At 42.7% G+C, this 21,729-nt stretch overlaps 1 protein-coding gene across 1 annotated transcript; it reads right to left on the minus strand.

Annotated features, from left to right (window-relative positions):
- Nucleotides 1-1,866: 1,866 nt before the first annotated feature.
- Nucleotides 1,867-20,979, minus strand: ETNPPL (ethanolamine-phosphate phospho-lyase). Its single transcript, XM_081161919.1, has 13 exons — nucleotides 20,733-20,979; nucleotides 17,709-17,827; nucleotides 17,284-17,443; nucleotides 14,296-14,370; nucleotides 11,702-11,792; nucleotides 10,742-10,858; nucleotides 8,335-8,417; nucleotides 7,506-7,731; nucleotides 6,477-6,631; nucleotides 5,753-5,842; nucleotides 5,391-5,521; nucleotides 4,309-4,379; nucleotides 1,867-3,147 (listed from the first exon to the last, which is right to left on the minus strand). The coding sequence occupies exons 1-13, from the start codon at nucleotides 20,786-20,788 to the stop codon at nucleotides 3,019-3,021; spliced, it is 1,503 nt and encodes a 500-aa protein (XP_081018045.1). The 5' UTR covers nucleotides 20,789-20,979; the 3' UTR covers nucleotides 1,867-3,018.
- Between the last annotated feature and the right edge of the window lie 750 nt (nucleotides 20,980-21,729).

Here is a 21,729-nt window from a genome sequence, read left to right on the forward strand (position 1 = left end):
TCATGGTATACATGAATGATATAAATGTATATTTACCAATATAGAAAGATGATCATGTAATTAAATTTTAAAAAAACATATAAACATTTTATATGGTTCCTTTTTTTTTCTCTCAAAAAAGTATATATATAAGTTATATAGAAAAAAGTCTACTCCAAATATAAATGGTATATGGGGGAGGAGATTACAAATGATTTCACGTCACAGTGAAGATGTGTAGGGGGGGCCCACAACCCTGAGATCGACTAGTTGTATCACGATCACAGCATCAAAAGCGGCCACTGGGAGAGGGCACTGGAATAGCATCCCGACACCTGACACACTGCTCTCCTTGCATGTGGGGGGAGCAGGTGCAGTAACCATGCTGGCAGTAGGGCTGCTGTCGCATGGGGGCGGGGGGAGGCAGTCATATGTGTGGAACTCAGGTGACATGCTTTGGTGTTCCTTGGCACTCCTTGCATGACTGCAACTGTGAAAGGCCTGGGGCTGCAGCCCTGGCCTGGGGAGGGCGTGGTTTCCAGGGGCCCACCCTCCTTAGGATTGAGGGTGTGAGTCTCACGACTGCTAGGATGTCCAGAGGTGACAGCTGAGGGTGAGTGGCATTTCGACGGTGAAGGAGGGAGATGAGAAGTCCCAGTTGTGGGCCTGAGGTTATTTACAGTGACAGGAGCTGCAGTTTGCTCCACTGATGTCACTCTTCTAGTATCCCCTCAGGAAGAGAGGCCCATGGAGGAACCCTTGAGGAGCTGCTCCCCCAGACGTGTGGGGAAGTGGACCTGCGTCCCCAAACTGGTGCACTTGGAGCCGTGGGAGCTGCTCAGCTCTGCTTCAGGAGAGGCCCTGGGTGAGAGCGCAGTGTCCTCAGGATGCACTGCGGCCGTTAAGCTGGATATGCTCCCTCTGAGAGCTCCCGGCCGGTGGCTGAGGTCGGCGGGGACCGCAGGCCCTGGTCATTCCTGCCCAGCACAGCTCCCCTCCTGGGCAGCCAGGCACTGGAGCTCCCCGAGCTGGCAGAGGCTTGGCAGAGCTGCACCCCCATCTCCACCGGCGCTTCCTACTCAGTCCACATTTCCAGTTCTCCTTCCGTAGGTGTCAGACCTGAAAGTCTCTCCTGACGACTCCTGTTTCCTTGCTCTCTACCCTTTATAGGAGTTACCGCTATAGATCTCCTGCACTTCTAACTACCTTGGTGTTAGATCCACCTTGGGACTCCCTGGAGTCCCACAGGATCCAAACTGACACAACCTCTCTTTTGAGGCCAGAGAAATGAGGTGGCTACCAGGACATCACACACAGGTACATTCAAGAAGGAGCCACTTATTTCTGTATCTCTCTTCCTAATTATAAAAAACTCACTTTTAGGTAATGAAGAGAGGGGAATGGATTGAAGAATAAAGTCTTAGTTTTCTATTATTTTGTACTTGGAAAACAAACACAGGCATGGGTTTCTGCTTCCTCCTTTGAGCGTCTATACCAGCTCCAGGGAGGGGGAATGTAAGGGGTATCTCGCTCTCTAGAAGCAAACCACAGAGGCCTCTGTTCCCTTTCCTCTTTGCCAGCTTTGGGAACCAACCTCAGCATTATCCAGCCAGGGCCCAGAATCAGTTAGACTTTTAGAAGAAAAAAGTGTTAATAATGAGGCCTTGACTGTTTAAAAAATATGTTTTTACTGATTTCAGAAAGAGGAAGGGAGAGGGAAAGAGAAATAGAAACATCAATGATGAGAGTCATGGATCGGCCGCCTCCTGCCTGCCCCCTACTGGGGATTGGGCCCGCAACCCAGGCATGTGCCCTGGCCGGGAATTGAACTGTGACCTTCTGGTTCATAGGTCAATGTTCAACCACTGAGCCACGCTAGCCGGGTGAGTCCTTGCATTTTTATAGCATTTTTATTTATGATGAACTAAGAAAGGAAGCTTTTACAATTAATTTTTCTCCCAACATCCATCTCAGTTGTTATGAAATTGCCATAACAAAATTACCTTTTTATGCAACAAAGAACACAAAATTTAATAACTGTTAGGAAGGGAATAGAGGGACAGTGATAAGTCAATACTAAAATTCAAATTTCTTCCAGTTATTACATTGCCCTCCAAGGGGCTGATATCTCACGGTACCAGCATGCAATGAAGAGCCTCTTGAGGTTCCCTGTTTCCTCGTGTCTGGTTAGAAATGTGTGTGTGTGTGTGTGTGTGTGTGTGCGCGCGCTTGACAGACTTGATGGTGAGAAAAGGAAGGTGTTTGGTTCAAAGTTAATTTATTACCTGACAGGTAAGTGACTTGCCAAGGTGACATAATCGGAGTAGACAAAGCTCAGCCTCCTGACTGTGAGCACAAGGCTTTGGCTCCTGCTGCGGCCCCGCTGCCTCCTGCGGGTGTTCCTGGTGTACTCCTTGTTCCCTGGCCCAAGTCCCCGCAGGATCATCATTAACCTAGCCCCGGTTCCCTGCCAGAGGCCTGGATTACTCATTCACTTTTTAACATTTGCTGTATGTGACTTTTTCGCCCCCACATAACTTTGATTTTACCACCCAACTCTTAATATTCTCTGCAAAAGAAGGGTAAACACTTTGCTAGTAAAAAATGTTTGCTTTACATCATCTTTTATTTTATTATAGTCCATAAATATATACAAAAGAAATCGTTATAGAATTTATATTTTAAGGCACAAAGTTTCCAAAGTTAAGGAATCTATTGTACTTTGCTCATTTCAAACATTAAGACATCAGAAGTAAAACTGGCAACATAATATTCAACTTAAAGCTTTAATTTAGTAGAATAAATTAAGTACATTCAGAAAGTTCAAGTAAGGAATTAACAGGCTAGAGGCTGAACTAATAATCCTGACATGGTTTGATCGTCACTAGGTTTATTCTTACTACTCATTTACCTTTTTTATTGACCAATCCATATGGAATGTAAATTCTACCTTTAGAGAGTACAGAGATCTTTTAAGAAGGCATTCCCATTAATTCTCTGTAACTCAGGACATTTAACTTGCTTTAAAACACTAATGTTTCATGTCTTGAGCCTCTTATTGAGAAGTGAATGTTTATCTGTGCACAATCCGTTTTTCTTCTGGCTGGGATTGTCTTTCTGGTCCGGGGCACCCTCACTGAGCAATTCCATGTGTGCTTCCTTAGGCATCTGCAAGACAGGCAGCAAGTCCAGTGGTCTCCACCTCTACCAGCCCAGCCTCCCAAGGGCTGATCCACAGGCTGACACACACACATAATACATGGGAGAACACAACACAACACAACACAACACAACCCAACACAACCCAACACAACACTGCTGTTCCTCCCTAACCCGGATAAGTATCTTCCACAGACATTTGAAATGTGATGTCAACATAAAATCTGGAACTCTAAGCCAACATTTCAGAAATGGGTTAACTTCGCTAGCTCCAAAGTAGGATTTTCTGTGGTGAACCCCTTTTATGGAAGCTCCTTGTCAATGCTTGCTCAGTACTCACACCTGCGATTCTGTCCTAGACAGATTCTGTCTCCAACAGCAGGTAATCATTGGTTTTTAGAATTGGTTTGTGCTGTACCAAGAGACAGAAGCAGTCCTGTTAGCAAATCATTTGCTCTCATTCAAGCTGCCTAATGTTTTTTAATGAGAAAAAGGACTTTGCTGACCACACTGGATGTGCAGGAGGGCTCAAGGCACTGATTGTTCCTTTATGCGTCAAAGTCATAAACAAATTATGTAACAAAGCCTCGAGTTTTTTGCTTTACTGTTTCCAGACCTGGGGAGCTCTTTCTCACACCCTGGCAGCTCAGGGAAAGAATGGAAAGGCCCTCTGCTGGAAGGACACCCAATGCAGAAATTGGGCCACTGGGTCCCTGATGGTTCCCAGACTCCAGAGGCCATTCGAAGTGTCGACTTTAGTTCACTTCAGGATCAAACTCTGGCATTTGGAGCCACGCTGCTACTGCTCCTGCTGATTTTACAGAGTGGTGTGTGGGAATCTGAGGCAGCCCAGGCGCTCTTCAGAGCAAACAAGAAGGTGTTTAGGATAGGTAATTACCTCTCAATAAATTTTGGATGCCCTGTTTACGGGCCTGAGGGCTGTTGGTTGTTATGGGAATGATCCTATCAGAACGGGTCTGTGGATTATTCCTTTCAAGCAGCCTGACACACACCTTGAAATTTAATTGTACACTTAAAAATTGTACTATGCCAACCCTAACTAAGGCGGGTTTTATGCTAAAGGTCATTGTGCAATGTTTTTAAAATTTGTATTCCTTTTTCAGAAATCCCTAAAGTTTCAACATTTCCCCTAAAGTAGCTGACTCTTACCTTTGTTCTGCTCAGCGTCTTCTCAGAGATGGTCACACCCTCAGTGTTGGTTCCAATGGTTTCTTCTAAAACTACATCCAGGAGAGCACAATAGAGAAGACAGAACATAAATATCTCGAAAAACCCTTTTGGTATCTATAGGTATACTCTTAAGAATAGAGAGGTAAATGTGTTTTTAAAAAATGTGTCACCATGCAAATGGCTGTTTTTAAGCTTTTCTTGTAGCGTTTCATCATTATTTACAAGTGGCACGGGAGCTTGTGTGAACTATGCCTCGATCACTTTATTCAAAAGAAATTCCTCAGCCCATCATCGATAATGCTTAAACTCGGAGATGACTTTTAAGTAACAATGATGGACTTGCCCCAGCCTCTCCTCTTTCCACTGCCTGATCCTTCAAAGGACCAGAGGACAGGCGAGTGTGTGAGGGGTGCTTGCCAGGCTTGGGTGTCAGCATACTCTTGATCCAAAGGCAGTGACTTATTACAAATAACTTGTGCTGACTCTCAAGTTCCCAGACATTAATTATCTATTTTGTATGCTACGTTGGTTCCTAGCCTTGTCTTAACCCTAAAAGACTGTAAAGGGAGCAGAGAAGTTGAATCTTAAAAATATAATTAGAGCAACAACAAAAATGCTACAGTGCTTTATGTTTTTCAACATGGTTTACTTCCTAATATCAATTTATGCTCATGACAGAAAAATAAATCAACCTAATTCTATAATATAGGCAAACAAAAGATAAATTCCTATAACAGGCTATAATTATGAATGACAAACAAAAGTCCTCAAAAATTAAATTGCAACAAGTGAAATACACAAAATCAAATGATTCAGCATACGACAAATGATTGTTAACCTGCTGACTGTGATTTTATTAATACATTTTGATTTAACTGAGTCCCAGCTGTAGTTACTGTTTTTCAGCTATCGTTTCCTAGTTCTAAACACGAAGTTAACACTCACTTCTGCTCTCCTTCACTTCTGCGGTCATGTATGACCAGGCCAGGCCAGGCCAGGCTTGGGGTGGAGAGCAGGGGGTGTGAGGGGCAAGGAGGCATCTTAAAAATCTGTGAACAGACCTGTTAGAATCTCATCAAGTTGGTCCACCAAAAACTTAGCATCTTCTTCCGTGAAGCACATGGGCGGTTTTATTTTAAGCACATTTCTGTGCGGCCCGTCGGCACTGAGGAGCACTCGCTTTTCTTTCATCCTAATGGGGGGCAGGACACACAGTGAGCGCATTGAAATGCCAGCCAGGCTCTTTAGGAATAACGCGAACGTGGAGCAGTTTCCTGTTCCCCACTCCAGAAGCCCAATTTATAAACTGCGTGTGTCTTAAACTTTCCTTATTTGGACAGATGGGAAGCAGCAAAAGCAGCTTCAAGAGGGTGGGCGCCCGGAGCCCGGACACCGACCACCGACGGGGCGGGGGGGCATTTACTTGTAGATAACGTGCTGAGCTTCGGCCGTGGCGGGGGTCCTGCTCTGCCGGTCTTTCACGAGGTCAATCCCGATGAAAAGGCCAACACCCCTGTGCGAGGTGAAGAAACAAAACTTGACACATCTGCTAACAAACATGCATTGTGGCAAAAAACTCAACACGGTCCCCAAACTTCAGCTGAACGTGAGGCTGAATGTGACTCCCTTTAAGGGTAATTGTAACAGACTAACTAATCCAAGAAGCCAATCCAGGACCCACAGCCCTTTCTAGGTTTGGAAGCAAGTTACTTTCTGGCATCCAGTTTTCCTCCCTCACTTCATTGTAAAAGCAAAAGGCTTAAAAACAACCTCTTCAGGCTGTTTAGTTTCTCAGGACACTTAATGATGATAAATGTTATATATATGCAAAATATCAAGTTTTCCTGGATATCATTTAAAATACTTTTAAAAGATAATTTAAAGTTAATTTAAGTCCCTTTTCATTTTTTTTGGGTGCTGAAATGATCCCAGCTTTATCTTTTAAAAAATTATAAAAGATATATGCCCAAAAGTTAACAGTTATTGATGATATCGGGGTTCTAGATCAAGGATAAGTTTTGTTTTTCATGTTTTCAGGGTTTTCTAGATGTAGTTTTATGTAACTTATTTTAAATCATAAGCTGAAATACAAGCTATTTTCATTTGGAAAAATGAATAACTGCATAACAGCATCATGGTAAGCTCACCTGATATCTCCTATCAAAGGGTGCTTGGCCTTCTGTTTATTTAGTAGCTCAGTAAGGTAACTCCCTACTCTTGTGGCATTTCCTTGAAGGTCTTCATTTTCAATTACATCCAGGACAGCCAAACTAACAGCAGAAGATACTGGATTTCCTCCATACTTCAGAAAAAAGAAATGAGAAAATGTAACAGTTAAATTAGCGGTATTGCTTCATCTATGAGAAAGTTGTCTCATACATAAGCGAGTAAAGATATAAATTCCATACAATTTTCTCTTGTGATATTAATTTTATAGATTTAGAACACAGCATGATCCTTTTCATTCAGGATTAAAGGAAGATGCATTCCAAATTATATTCTCCATGCTGCATAAGGACTATCAGAAAATGTGTTGGTTCACCCAAACAAAAAATAGACAATGTGTTGGGAATTAAGGAATTCAGAGCGTGGTTCAGTGAGGGGGAAATGGGTTTCTGCCCTTGAATAATTGTGTGACAACAGCTGAGCAATGATATTTTCTCCAAATAATTAATGTCCTTAGATTTGAATCTTACTTTTAGCTAGTACACATACTGTACAAACTATAATAATTTTTCCAAGCTTAAAGCTAATTAGTTTTTGGGGTAAAACCCAGGAAATAAAATTTCCCAAAGATAAAAATTTAGTATCTCCTACGAGAGCCATATAATATTTAGAGTACTCAATCATCTAAACAGAGATATTTTGGAAATTTAAATATAATAAACAAAGAAATGATATAATCTGTTAATGAAGTATTGTAACCTCTTGAGTTTAGCAGGGCAGCCATCTATTAGTGGAATAATTAATACGAACATTGAGAAAGGGGGTGATACAGAAGGAAAAAAACAAGAATTATGTCGGATAGAATGAAACATGGCTAGATTGAAGTTTAGCTAGCGTTCTGGGGTGGTTAGCTGGTAATACTGAGCTTTCATCTTTACTAGATAGGCAAGAAATGTAAGAACAGATATTATTTTACCCTCTCAGCATTAAAGTCAGAGACCAAGATATACCGTATTGAAATACTCCATCCCAGAGTTGCTGAAGGCTTCTGCAATTTCTTTGGTTGTTACCACGCATGCCACTGGGTGGCCATTGCCCATTGGTTTCCCCATAGTGACGATGTCTGGAACAAAGTCTTCGCCATGCATTTGGAAGCTCCAGAAATGCGTCCCAACTCGTCCAAAGCCCACCTGAACTTCATCAGCTATAAACACACCCCCTGCTCCGTGTACATATCTGAAAAGCAAAAGGACAGTCTAATGCCTTCAGGTCTCTAAGAGTCCCCACGCCCACCCACAAAGATACAGATTATTGAGGACTTAAAAAAACATTGCTAACACGCAGCCTGGAATCTTTGTTAAAAACATTTCAGTGCTGAAAACCCCTAGTGACATCTATGTTGTCATTGACTTTGAACTACGACCACATAATTTCTGGATTAGATCTATTCTGTGTTGTTTGGGTTTGTGTTGAAGTAAGCTCTACGGCAGTATTTTAAGTGGGAAGAGAAAGAAGAGAACAAGAAGTAGTGTTTAGCAGGATTAATCTTCAAATTTCTACTAACTGGTAAGGCTCAGGCACCAGCCAGTGAGACAGGATGTCAGGCCTGGGGCCGGCGCAGGGTCCTGGAGGCCCCCCTGCTGGACCATGTGTAAGCTCTTTATTTTATGGATCTTGGGAAGGTGAAGGAATTCCAGGAGTCCTGGGGTGGCAGGAACTCCAAAGTGGCCATTGACTAGCTAGCTTGGAAGTTCTTCAATATTTTAACAACCAGTATGGCCCTACAGAATTGCCATGGTGCCCTCAGTGTGACCAAGGGTGCCCACGTTAAGTACATACTCTGCCACTTTCTGGAAGTAGCCTGCTGGAGGAATTACTTGTCCGCCACAACTCTGCATGGATTCAGCAATAAAGGCAGCAATCTACACAAGAGAAGATGGGGTCAAAGTCCATTAGGTCCCCCTCATACCACCTAAAAAAGAGGACTTCTTATAGAGCAGGTTTTTAAAAAATGGCTGGGAATGGATCTGTGGCAAGTGGCAAATGGGCCATTTAATTATAAAGAAATTATGTCTATAGTGAAAATGCAAGTGGTCTGAAGCATCAGTTTTTGAAATTCTAGGGTGTCAATGAAACTACCGTGAGAAATGGAGGAGAGGGTGCTATCCATTTCTTTACAGTTAATTTAAATGCAGTGTTTTCATTAGGACTAACTGAATAAGACTGATGTTTTTATTAGTCTTGAGATGAATCTCTAAAAAATTACCCAGATTCTCAACACATTACTGTGGTTCCCATTCCTCAGCTCGGTGAAACGGGACTGCCTGGGCCTGGAATTTGCACTACTGAGATGGGAGGGGGACACGAGGCCACACACAAGTTACTGTGCCATATTTCTAATTCTTGCCCTGAACCAGGCCTAACTCAACAGAATTAGGCAATTCATAGTAGGAACTACAGAGGAAGTGTTCTAGAGGCTAAGAAAAGAGTAGAAAATAGATAACACTGAGCGAAGAAGAGAAAGCATAGAAATATTGTGATATGAAGTCAAGAGAACTTCTTAGTAACTGTAATACCTTAGCTTAAGTCCTTCGCTTTAAACTATTTCATTTATCAACTGTAAAATGCGGTCACTGGACTCAAGAGATTTCTTCTCTACAATTCCATGAATTTGTAAGCACATCTAATATTCTGAAGCATCCATTTTATATTTGCTCATTGCTTTCAGCGTTGTTAACATGATGGCATCAATTGAAAAACGATTGAATGCTAATGTACTAAAAAAATTATCCAAATCCTTTTAGCAGCAAAAAGACCATATGATCTTGGAAACTGAAAGTGGTTTTCCTGGAAGCAGTGCTCACTGTTTATATAAAGAGGTAAAGGCTACATTTGAAGAGGAAAAGTGTATGAAGCTCCAGTCCACCTGCACAGGTATAATAGAGGAAGGGATGAAAGTCAGGTAGGTTGGGAAGACAAAGAAGAAACAGTTAAGAAATGCAGCCCTGGCTGGTGTGGCTCAGTTGGTTGGGAATCATCCAGTGCATCAAAAGGTTGCAGGTTCGATTCCAGGTTGGGGCACATACTTAGGTTTCAGGTTTGATCCCTGGTTGGGGTGCATGCCTGAGGCGACTGATCGATGTTTTTCTCTCACATCAATGTCTCTCTCTCTCACTCCCCCATCCTCTCTCTCTAAAAATCAATGAAAATATATTAAAAAAGGAAATGCAAATGACTCTCCAGTCATTAAGACAAAAAGTAATTGAATGGGAAAAGCAAAGGCTTCATTTTTATCACAAGATTTTTTTAAATGCTCACCTGAGGATATATTTTCCATTGATTTTCAGAGAGATGGGAGAGAGAGTGAGAAACAGCGATGTGAGAGACACATGATGGTTGCCTCCTGCATGCGCCAGGGCCAGGGATTGAGTCTGCAACCAAGGTATGGGCCCCGGCCAGAATCAAACCCGGGACCCTTCAGTCCGAGGGCAGATGCTCTAACCACTGAGCAAAACTGGCTAGGGCTCAATTAAGACTTTTTTATTGCCATGTCCATGCCTAAACATTTTGAAAAGCAAAGCAAGTGTCAGATTTCATTTAAATGCCACATAAGTAACCCTCAAATGGGCTGAGAATTTAATAGTAAGCTGAAAGCAGTAGGATGAAGACTGAGAAACAGAAAGTCTTTTTCCTCTGAAGGATTCTGGTTCTGTCTTAGAAGTCCAGGCCCAGGTTGGAAGAAACTTTTTCTTCCCTAACTTACCCAAGCTCTGCAGCTTCAGGAAAGTTGAGGCAGTTCAAGGGAAGCGCCAAGGCTCCCTTGTGGGTCTGGAGTCTGCACTGGTCCTGATGTTCGGGGGCCGCTCTGCCTGTTCCCTTCCTGTTACCCTGTGGGAGCCCCTGGCGCTGCTCTGTGCTGGAATGATCTGTCCCTGGCCCATCACCTTCCTTCATTCTCTCTCCCCTGTCCCTGTGGCCCAGAGTCTGCATCCCACTGGGAAGGTCAGAGTTAGACCCTCAGTTTTGGAACAGGAACAGCGATTGTATTTCCAGGATAAATAAAAACAGTCTTAGAGGCATGACTATAATAATGCACTTTTGGAAATATGAACCAAGTGAAAATGAAACCAGAGAAGAACTGAAGGGCATCGAGATCTAATTCTTTTCCATCTCTCCGATGTATCGCAATGATTTAAGTCCATTTTATAGAAGATGTTAAAATGTTTCCAAAGCTGTAAATACAAACCTTCCTTCCATTCTTATGAGCTTCTTCGATAATTTTCTTCACTTCATCTGCATAAGCTCTGGCTGGGTCTGCATGGTCTTCTCTATATTTTCCTCTGTAAATATCTGGAATTGGTGCCTGAAAACATCAAATAATAAGAGTTTCTTATGATTTGCCTCTTGGACAAATGAGCCTTTAAAATTTGGCATTTCCCCAGAAAAACATATTAGAAAGGTGACCATGTGGATTCAAGTGACTCTAGGTTCTTTTCTTTTTCTATAACATTTCTGAATTCTGTGAGTGCTGAAATCTTTTCATTGTGAACAGGAGCTTGGATTAGCTTCTAGACCCTTTACGTCACAATAGCATCCCTAACCACATAGGGACCAAATTCAAATGAACAGTGTGATTATATCATTTGAATATTTCAATGAATGGAAAATGTATTAACTACTCTAGATTGAAAATAAACTAACATTTATCAATTTTATAGCAAATTGTAATCATTCAGAAAACTTGAGTGCCTTAGCACTGCTTCCAGGTCTTGACATTCTGAAAGAAGGTATTGATGATTCTCTTGAGAAAGTCTACTGCTCCATAATTAAACTGAATGAGTTTCACCAATTTAATTGGTTTATTTTATTTATTTCTTTTACTCAATAAATATGTAATAATTTAGCATAGAGCAATTTACTTTTAAGACAGTCATACCCACTTAATTCAACTTTGAGTTTCAAGCTGGCATCTGTGATGAGCAACAGCTATCACTACCACTGTACAAATTTGCCCACTGTGGTACTCGTCAACGGATTTTAAACCACATCCTGTCATTAACTAGCTCTTTGACTTTAGCAAGTTACATACTGCTCTAGATCTTAGTTTCTTTTTCATGGTTTCACTTCGATAAAAGGATTGGACTGGATTATCACTAGGCATTCTCCCAGAAATAGCATTCTCATTCTTGGATTCTAAAACACTTACCACGTGCACAAATTCTTTCTTGACATCTTTGCCCTTTCTAAATTTATATGGACTAATCTCAATTAAAGATGTTAGGTGACCATGGTAAGCACTGAAAAGAAAAAAAAACACAGTAAAGAAAATTGTTCAAAGAAGGGTGTTTTTCTAGCACATGAAGAATATACGCTGTTTCCTAGAATCTACCTCTAGAGAATCTCTTTCACTGGTCTGGCATGGAACCCGGCATTGACATTAAAAAAAAAATTCCCCAGGTAATTCTAAAGCACAGTCAAGGTTGAGATCTTCTGATCTAGATGTATAAGCAACTGCAAACCAGCAAGAAAAGGGTGGAATCCAAATTTTTTAAAATGGCAAAGGATATGAACAGTAATTTTCAGAAAAGAACTCACAAATGCATAATTATGTATACAGAGATACTCAAACTCATAATTAGAAACTTGCAAATTAAAACAACATTGGTATCATTTTATATCTATTAGACTGGCAAAAATTAGAAAAAATTAGAAAGCAGCATACTATTAGGTTTTTGTGAGGATATGGAAAAATGAGAAATTTCATGCACTGCGTAGTGTTGTAACCATTTTGGAGGTGGATCTGGCAGTATTTAGTAAATTAGCAATGTTTATAGTACCCCTATGCCCTAGCAACCTGTTTCTGAGTGTTTATCCCTAAGGAATTCTGGGAACCCAGCCAGTGTTGCTCAGTGGTTTAGCGTCCTCCCATGGAGGTCACCAGTTTGATTCCTGGTCAGGGCACATGCCCAGGTTGTGGGCTTGATTCCCTGTAGGGGGCGTGCAGGAGGCAGCTGATCAGAGACTCTCTCATCATTGATGTTTCTCTCTCTAATTAATAAAAATATATTCTTAAAGGGAGAAGAAGAAATTCTTGGAAAGGTCCATGAGGACTCATGTGCAAGGATGCTCATTGCAGAGCTGTTTGCGGTAGCTGTAAAGGGCAGTCACAGTATCCATCACTGGGGGGAATGATATGCGATAGTTGTAGATGTGCTGTTCCCTATGGCAGCCACTCCCTCATGTAGCTACTGAGCACTTGAACTGCAGCTAGTCTGAATTACATGTGTTGTAAGTGCAAAACATACATTAGATTTTAAAGAAGAGAGAGAGAGAATGCTTGATACCTTTTCTAATGATAACATGTGGAAATGATATTTTGGATAGAATGGCTACTAGAAAATTGTAAATTCCCTATGTGGCTCAAATTATGTGGGTCAGCACTGAATTAGAAGCACAGATGTGCACTCATCAACATAGAATCTTGAAACAGTGTTGAGGGAAAAAAGTCAGAAACAGAAAGAGATCTATAGCAATATTTGCAAAATTAAAGCAGATGCACATAAAATACATTTTACAAAAATAAAAGATATACATTAGACACATTAGAATAGTTGTTTATAAGTGGGAAAGAACGGGAATTAAAGAGAACCAAAAAATCAACGGTGGTAGCCACCCTGCCCCCAAATGCCCATGTCCTAAACCTCAAAACTTAAGAATATGTTACATGGCAAAGGGGACTTTGCAGATGTGGTTGAATTAAGGATTGTGAGATGGAGAGAGAATCCTGGAGGGTCCAATGTAATTACAAGTCTTTATAAGTGAAAGGAGCTAGGAAGATGGTGCTCAGAGACTTTGGTGGAGACATGAGGAAGGAAGCAGAGGCTGGAGTAATATAAAAACTGGCACTGAAGATAAAGGAAGGGACCATGAGCCAAGGAATGCAGGCGGCTTCCGCAAGCTGGACCAAGCAAGGAACAGATTCCCCCCTAAAGCCTCCAGAGGAACCCAGACCTGTTGACACCTTGATTTTAGCCCAGTGAGAACCATTTTGGACTTGTGTCGCACAGAACTATACGAGAATAAATTTGTGTTGATTAAGCCACTATGTTAGTGGTAATTTGTTACAGCAACAATAGAAAACTAATATACCAACCAACACATAAAGAGAGAGAAGCCTATAGAGGGCAAGAAATAAGGTGCATGCTCGATGCAGCCCTCTGTGTCTGAGATTAGTGGGGTGGAGAGGCAGAAAAAAATTAAAAGAAAAAATCTTAGTAAACATTGAAGTTGTTAGATTTCTTATTTGAAATGTAATAAATTCATGTTTGAGAGGCAAAATTAAACAGTGACTATTAACGGTCATAAACTAACTTTTACTTGGCTTCTTGATTTCTTTAAAATTTGCTCTAAATTATTATCTTTTAACTCAATTATAGTGCATAATCACAATAGTGAGGTGAATGCTTGGATATTTAAGAAACTAATTGTAGTTTTATTTTGAAAAAGATTGAGTTATACATGTAGTGGCTCAACAAATAGTTAATGTGTGAAAAGCAAGCCCTGATTCATGCAAAGCCATAACCGCAGCAGCCAATAGAGCCTCCCCTCTTCACAGGTACTTGGATGGAATGAAGTGTCCTGCCGACCTAAACTGGCCTTGATGCCCTAATACACGTAAAAATCACTGTGCCATAGAGCCACCCTCCTCGACATGTGCTCATGGTATTAGTATGGGCAGGGTAAATACGATTTTGTCTCTGAAGGAACTTATTGCTTAGAAATCTCGCGTCCAAGGCTTACTGGTCAAGAGTGATCACATCTTGGTGGCCCCTGAACTGCCGAGCCAGGCGTAAGGCTAAGTCATTGGCTTCAGATCTGTAACATAACACAGAGGGAACAATGTGATATAAGCTTTTTAAAAATATTTCAAACTTTTAATTAAATAGTTGTAAGATTCTAATTACAGTAGTAGCCCTTATCTGAGGGGCATGCGTTCCCAGATCCCAGTGGCTGTGTGAAACCGTGGATAGTACCGAACCCTATCTCTACCGTTTTTTCTTATACATACTTACCTATGATAGTTGAATTTATAAATTAGGCACAGTAAGAGACTGGCAACAATGACTAATAATCCAATAGAATAATTATAACAGTATACTGTAATGAAAGTTATGTGAATGTGATCTCTCTCTAAAATGATCTTACTGTACTGTATTCATCTTTTCACTCTCTTTGGTATGTCTGAACTGTCACTGCCACCACTCTTTGGGCTTTGGGGCCATTATTCAGTAAAATCAGTGCTACTTGAACACAAGCCCTGGGATATCCTGGGTGATCAGACAGTCAATCTGATCACTGATAGGGCTACTAAGTGACTAATGTGCAGGGAATATATACATTGTGGATACACTGGGAAAAACCACGATTCTTGTTCCAGGTGGGACAGAGACAGATGGCGGGAGATTTCATCATGCTTCTCAGAATGGCCCACAATTTAAAACTTATAAATTGCTTATTTCTGAAATTTTCCATTTAATATTTTCAGACCGTGATTGGCAATGGGTAACTGAAACTGCAGAAAGGGAAATCTTGAATAAGGGGTGGGAGCATTGTGTTCAGAAATGTATTAATACATAAGTTGAATTCCTCTCCTTCACCTTCAGTCTTGCCCCAGCAACCTCACTTGATCCTTCTAATGCAAGTTCCCCAGATGCCCTCAATAAAGGGTGAGCGCCACAGAAGGAACAATACAAAGGAAGGGTATGCTGCCCATTTCAGCCCCATCCGTAGGTGATTAGCTTTGAGGACACTCAGAAGCCTGCCTTACACCTGATCTCCTTGGGAGAAATGGGAGTGTGGGGTCCATTAACTTGGCTACTAACCTCTGCTGTATGGGCCCACTATTGAATTAGTTTCTTATCTATAAAGTGAAGATCATTATTTTTCTATCTGGTTCAAAAAATCTAGCTATACTACTCAGACACAGGGGAAGAAAATAATCATTTGTGGAATGCTTTCGGTCTGCTAGACATCACGCTGAGTGTTTTGCTTTTATTTAGTCTCATAAGTATTCCAACAGGCAAGTATTACCATCTCCTTTTTATGAATAAGGAAACAGCCTCAGAGAGGGTAAAGTGACCAGAATAAGTTCTCACAGATAATAAGAGGTGGAGTCAGGTTTCAGACTGAAGCCTGTTTAACTTCAAGATTATTCTGTGTACTATCCCAGGCTCTAAAGCCTCCAGCCATTTTTGAGGACAGTGTTCTTTGGGGCGAATCCCTCTTTGATGGTATAGGAGTCTTTAGCAGTAGAAGTCAATTATTATATTTAGTTTATTAAAAGCAAGACTGCTTTATAATAAAATATCTTAATTCTTTACAAAGAAAAAAGAATGATCTTCTGGCTAAAAATTTGCTTTGAAAATATCTCATTGAAAATAGAAAAGTGAATTACAGAATCATATAATCAAACTTTGACAGAATTTCTAATAGCTAATTTTAACCCATGAATATATACATATTTAATATATAAATTAAATATATATTTTAATATCATTTTTAATATATAAATTTATGCTTCTTCCCAATACAACATTGCACTGTGAGCTTTTCACATGCCATTAGGCATGTATTTTCAAAGCATACTTTTTAATGTCTGCACAATATTTCATAGAGTAGATATATAATAATTTGAATTTACCAAATTTAAAAGTTGGAATGTATCTGTTTACCTCAATTTTTTCCTCCCTTCCTTTATGTTTGTGTTGTGGAAATATGTTCAATTGCCTAAGAAAACAAATCATTCAAAAATCTTACAAAAGCCCCCACTCAGCAGCTCAGTTGGCTGGAACATCACCTTGTGCACCAAAAAGGTTTCGGGTTCAGTTCCAGGTCAGGGTACACACATAAGTTCCAGTCGGGGCCAATAAGGGAGGCAGCCCATCAATGCTTCTCTCTCACATCAACATTTCTCTCTCTCTCCCCCTCTCTCTCTAAAATTAATAAACATATCCTTGGGTAAGGGTTAAAAGAAAAATCTTACAGCCCCACTAGCGTGGCTCAGTGGTTGAGCTTCGACCTATGAACCAGGAGGTCAAGGTTCAATTCCCAGTCAGGGCACATATGGGGTTTGTACCCAATCCCCAGTAGGCAGCTGATCAATGATGCTCATCATTGATGTTTCTATCTGTCTCTTCCTCTCCCTTCCTCTCTCTCTGAAATCAATAAAAACAAAAAGAAAAAAAAATCTTACAAAAGTTATAGCTTGTTCAGTAGAATTCTTTCTTTGCTAAATTTCCTCATTAATGCTTTGAAAGAACTAAGCCCATGGATTCGTTAGCTACTTACTCTACCACTGGACGAGGTGAGTGTCATTTGACTAGTTAGGTTTTCTCACATCAACACCAGACTTGAATATTTTCTGCAGTGGATGACCTAATTACCAACCCTTTTGGGATACTATAGGGGTCCCTTCCCATCTTTCACTGAGGAAACCACGGTAATGAAAAGTTGAGTGGCATGCACATTACTCATCGGGCTGTTGGTCTAGGCTGTGCTCAGAAGCCTTGGAACATGCTGTCCGGTGTCCTGTCCACAACAGACTCATGGAGTAAAGCACAGGGACCAGAGTGGTCAGGTCCCCAGTGTACGGTCACTTAGCAAAGGGCAGCAATGTCAGGAAACCTTTAGACATCTGTGCTCCACCACGAGTCAAAATGAAAAGGTATGTGAGAGCGAGTGAACAAAGAGGTTGCTGGAAATGAACGGGTGGGAAACCCAGAAACATACCCTGAGTTTGTAAAATAACAGACAGAGAGTTTCTCTGGCAGGGTCGCGGTGAGGCGCTTGGCGTACTCCACGATGTTGTCGTGGAGGAATCGAGAATTTGTATTTAGCAGTTCCATCTGTTTCATGGCAGCTTTGACCACTTCTGGGTGACAGTGTCCCACTAAAATTTAGGAGACAAAAGCCAAAGTAATAAGTTACAATGCTAATGCCTGTCAAGTGAGGGGGATTCTAAAGCAAGAAAACCTAACAAAAGTTGAGCTGCTTTCTGTTCCACATTTCGCTGCAACTTTTCCCTGCTGGGACTACCGGCCCTGTCCAGCAAAGGAACTGCAGCCTCGGTAATCCCGGGGACAAATACCAGCTGTGCCAAGTCTGCCTTACTCCATAAAGGTATCCCTGAAGGCACAACAGGACAGGACAGTTACCATGGGCGACGTTGTTGATGCAGTCCAAGTACTGTTCACCTTTCTCGTCAAACATGTACTGCCTCTGGGCGCGCACTATTTTGATGGGATCCGCAGCAAAGAAAATTTTGCACGAGGGCCTAGAAATAATGAAAGGAAACAATCTAGTCTGCTAAGGCTGCTCAGTGTTTTTCCTTCTCAATGAAGGTCACGATAAGTGGAAAATTATAATTACATAAAGAAAAGGGAAAACAACCTGGGTGACATGCTTTTTTTTTTTTCATTTCATATCAGCCTGGAACCTTTTATCTTAATCCCCCACTCATGACACTGCTCACATTTCTTATTCTTGTTATATTAAATTTGCCATGTTTTGACGCTATTTAGAGGCACATAGATCAACTCTGACAGCTCTAATTACATGAACCAATAACTAATTTTCCTTAGGAAACTTTATTCTACCAAGAAAAATAAGAAAAACCCAATTTTTTTTTTTTGAGGCTTACTATGTGTCAAGAACTGACAGATATTACAAATATCTCATTTAATTCTGCCAACAATTACACGAAATAGGGGTTATCACTCTCATTTTTATAGGTGAGGAAACTAGGGCACAGAAAAATTAAGACATTTGATTAAGGTTACACAGCTAGTAAGCGAGAAAACCAGAATTTGAAAGTAGGTAGACTGTCTTAGGCCATAGCCCAAGTTAGTGCTTCTTGCTTTCTCTCTCTCCTTCTAACCTAATTTATATAAAAAAATTAATAGCACTAAAGGCTAAATACAAATAACTTAGTGTTAAATACTGTGAAGGAGATTACTTTGAGTGGTGCTTGTTCTGTATCCAATGGATCTTCCATTCTTAAATAATAAAATCCAATTATTCTTCTAACCCTTTAACCCACTCTTTTGAGCATAATAAAGTCATCTATATTTTTGGTTATTTGGATGACTGTCTGGAGTATACATTTTAGCAATGTAGAAACAAGATCGGGTTTCCAATCTTGGCTCTATGGACATTTAGAAACTAAAACAACTGCATATGTTATTTTTATTTTGGTAATTTTGCATGCACAAAAAAATGCCACACACATTAAAGGTCATTTAGAAGGCAATTAAATCCCTACATATTAAATTGATACGCAGTTCTTTAGAAAGTATTTTGATTATTGTGAATAGGTCACCTGAAATTTTAAAAGTGCCTAAGATGAAGCATCGGCTGCTGAAGTAAAACTAATATTTAATGTGAATTTCTTATTGGTTCATGCTCAGCTGTTAGTTTATGCCTAAGAATTAAAATCCAGAGAAAGCCTTTGTATAAATGTGGGCTGAAAACTGCAGACTTCACCTTCCCTTGTTATATAATGTACTTTCCACCTTGCCCCTCAGACTTCGGGTAAAATTCTCCTCCAGTCAGTTCACGGCTACATTCCTCCTTTCACAGAATTTGTTCTGCTCACGTCAGAAATCATTAGGTTTTCTTTGGAACCTAACTACACAGGAGTGAAAACTCCCAGACCGAGTGGTGACCACAGAAAGGAAAAGGGGCGATCAGGTAACCAGGAGTCTATTTTGACGGTACAGCAGGGCTGAGAGAGTCCTAACCCTGGGCCTCTCTCATGCCAGCCCGCTGCAGCGCTTGTTTAATTACTTGTACACATTGCAGATCCTTGATTTTACAGGGTCTAGGGGTCACGAGTGGCCCCAGTCATCATCCTTTTTCACGTGTACTTAAAAAAAAACACACCTAAAAAACAAACCACACAAAACACCACCACCACCAAAAAAACCATATCACACTCATTCATCTCATTTGCTTGCACCTGTGAAGCTGAACGTTATCTCTGCTTTCACAGAGGAGGAAATTAATTTGACAGAGGTCACACAGGTAACAGGAGACCCTACCAGGATTAGAGGCCAGGTCCCACACAATTCAGTCCCGGTGCTCACGGCTCCCCAGCGTATTACCAAGTCACTTACAGCACGGGCCAAACAAACGCGCCCGGGAGAGAACAGCGCACTTTACCCTGAAGTGAGGGCACCGTTGGGGATACACCCAGGTGGGTAAGTAGCATCTTACCCTCAGACGGCGGTTTCAAAGTTTTTCTACTCGTTGGGTTAACCCTTTACCTCTGAACCAAGCACGCAATGAGAAAAAGTTCACTTTAAACAAAATGTCAGAATTAGTTTGCTTCCAGAACCATCATCAAAAAAGATTTCTGAGTTTATAGTTTTGAAAACCGTTCGAGTTGGTGGGAGCGGCAGAGAGGTACCCTTTTGCGTCCCAGCGCCCAGCCCTGGAAGGGCGAACGTTCTTCCAGGGCCATTAACCTTCACAGGGCAACTCCTGCGGCCGCCCCGCAGCCTCGCTGTTCCCCCGGGACTGCAGAACCAGAGCCGTGCGGGCGCGGCGGGAGGCCCCCTGCGGGAGAGGCGCGGGGGAGCGGCTGGGAGGCGCGCCTGCGGGAGGATCGGCGCGGGAGAGGCGGGAGGCGCCCCTGCTGGAGAGGCGCGGGGAGGCGGCTGGGAGGCGCCCGGGCGGGAGGATCGGCGCGGGAGAGGCGGGAGGCGCCCCTGCTGGAGAGGCGCGGGGAGGCGGCTGGGAGGCGCCCCTGCGGGAGGATCGGCGCGGGAGAGGCGGGAGGCGCCCCTGCTGGAGAGGCGCGGGGAGGCGGCTGGGAGGCGCCCCTGCGGGAGGATCGGCGCGGGAGAGGCGGGAGGCGCCCCTGCTGGAGAGGCGCCCCTGCGGGAGAGGCGCGGGGGAGGCGGCTGGGAGGCGCGCCTGCGGGAGGGTCGGCGCGGGAGCGGCTGGGAGGCGCCCCTGCTGGAGAGGCGCGGGGAGGCGGCTGGGAGGCGCCCGGGCGGGAGGGGGCGCGCGTGCGCCGGTGCGGCGGGCTGCGCGGCTCGCCCTCCGCGGGCAGCGGCTTTAGCGGAGCCTCGGGTTGCGCTCCCCGCTGGCCCGCGCCCTGCCGGGCTCGCTCTCAGCGCCCTGCACTCATTATCTCCCCCTCTGGGCGCCTTCCCTCGGGGCTGGGGACCCCTTACCCGATGTGCTTCCTCCTCAACGCCAGAGTGTCCTGCTTGCTGTACAGCTCGCACATGGTGGCGGCGTGGCCAAGCGCTCCCGGGGTCCCCCTCTCCTGCCTGCGCCCCTCCTCGCGAGCCCACGGGCTGCCTCAGCGGCCGGCCTTTCCTCCGGTTATCCCGCGCTGGGTCCCCTTGCCCTGGGCTTCGGAGGTCAGTGGTGGCATCAACTAGCTGGGGTCATCTGCTTTTAAGTCTCGCCCTGCCTTTACCCTTCCCCAAGCCCCACCCTCCTCCGCCCGGTGCCTGCTTGGCAAGTCACTGGACTATCCACTGGTTCGCCACCCACCCCTTCCCCCAGCCTAACTGGCTCCTGTTCCTTCCCTGCTGATTCTCACTTCCCCTCCCCATCCCTGTTTTTTCTTTGGACTCGCCTTTTATTTCCCTAACCTTGCCTTCGCCTTTCTTCCTCCTCTGCCTGTGAATTCCCTCCTTCCCACTTTCTTTTTTGTTTCTTTGTGTGCATCTCATTCTTTCCTTTTTTAAAAAAGTTTTTGTTGTTGTTTTTGTTTTTTGTTTTTTTTTGGTTTTTTAGGGAGAGAGAGAAACATTGATTTGTTCCTGACAAGGGGATCGAACCTCGACCTTGGCTTATGGGGAGGTCGCTCTAACCAACGGAGCTAATCAGCCAGGGCTCTCATTATTTTCTTGTAAACATTCAAAGATAGGCATTCTTTGCAGATACCAAGACTGAACAGAGTATTCCATTACCATAACTCAAGAAAAGTAACAAGTCTCTGGTATGGGACACCTTATGACACCACTTCCACCAAAAATAGACACTGCTCCATCTTTCAGGCCCTAACCCACCAGTCCCTCCTACCAACAACAGATAAGAGGAACTTCATAGCCAAACACAGCTGGTTTGTTTGTTTTTTTAACCCTTGCCCCAGGATATGTTTTATTGATTTTAGAGAGAAAGAGAGAGAGAGAAACATTGGTGTGAGACAGACACATC

The sequence above is a fragment of the Miniopterus schreibersii genome (genome assembly GCF_964146895.1).
Source record: "Miniopterus schreibersii genome assembly, chromosome: 1".
Taxonomy (NCBI): Eukaryota; Metazoa; Chordata; class Mammalia; order Chiroptera; family Miniopteridae; genus Miniopterus; species Miniopterus schreibersii.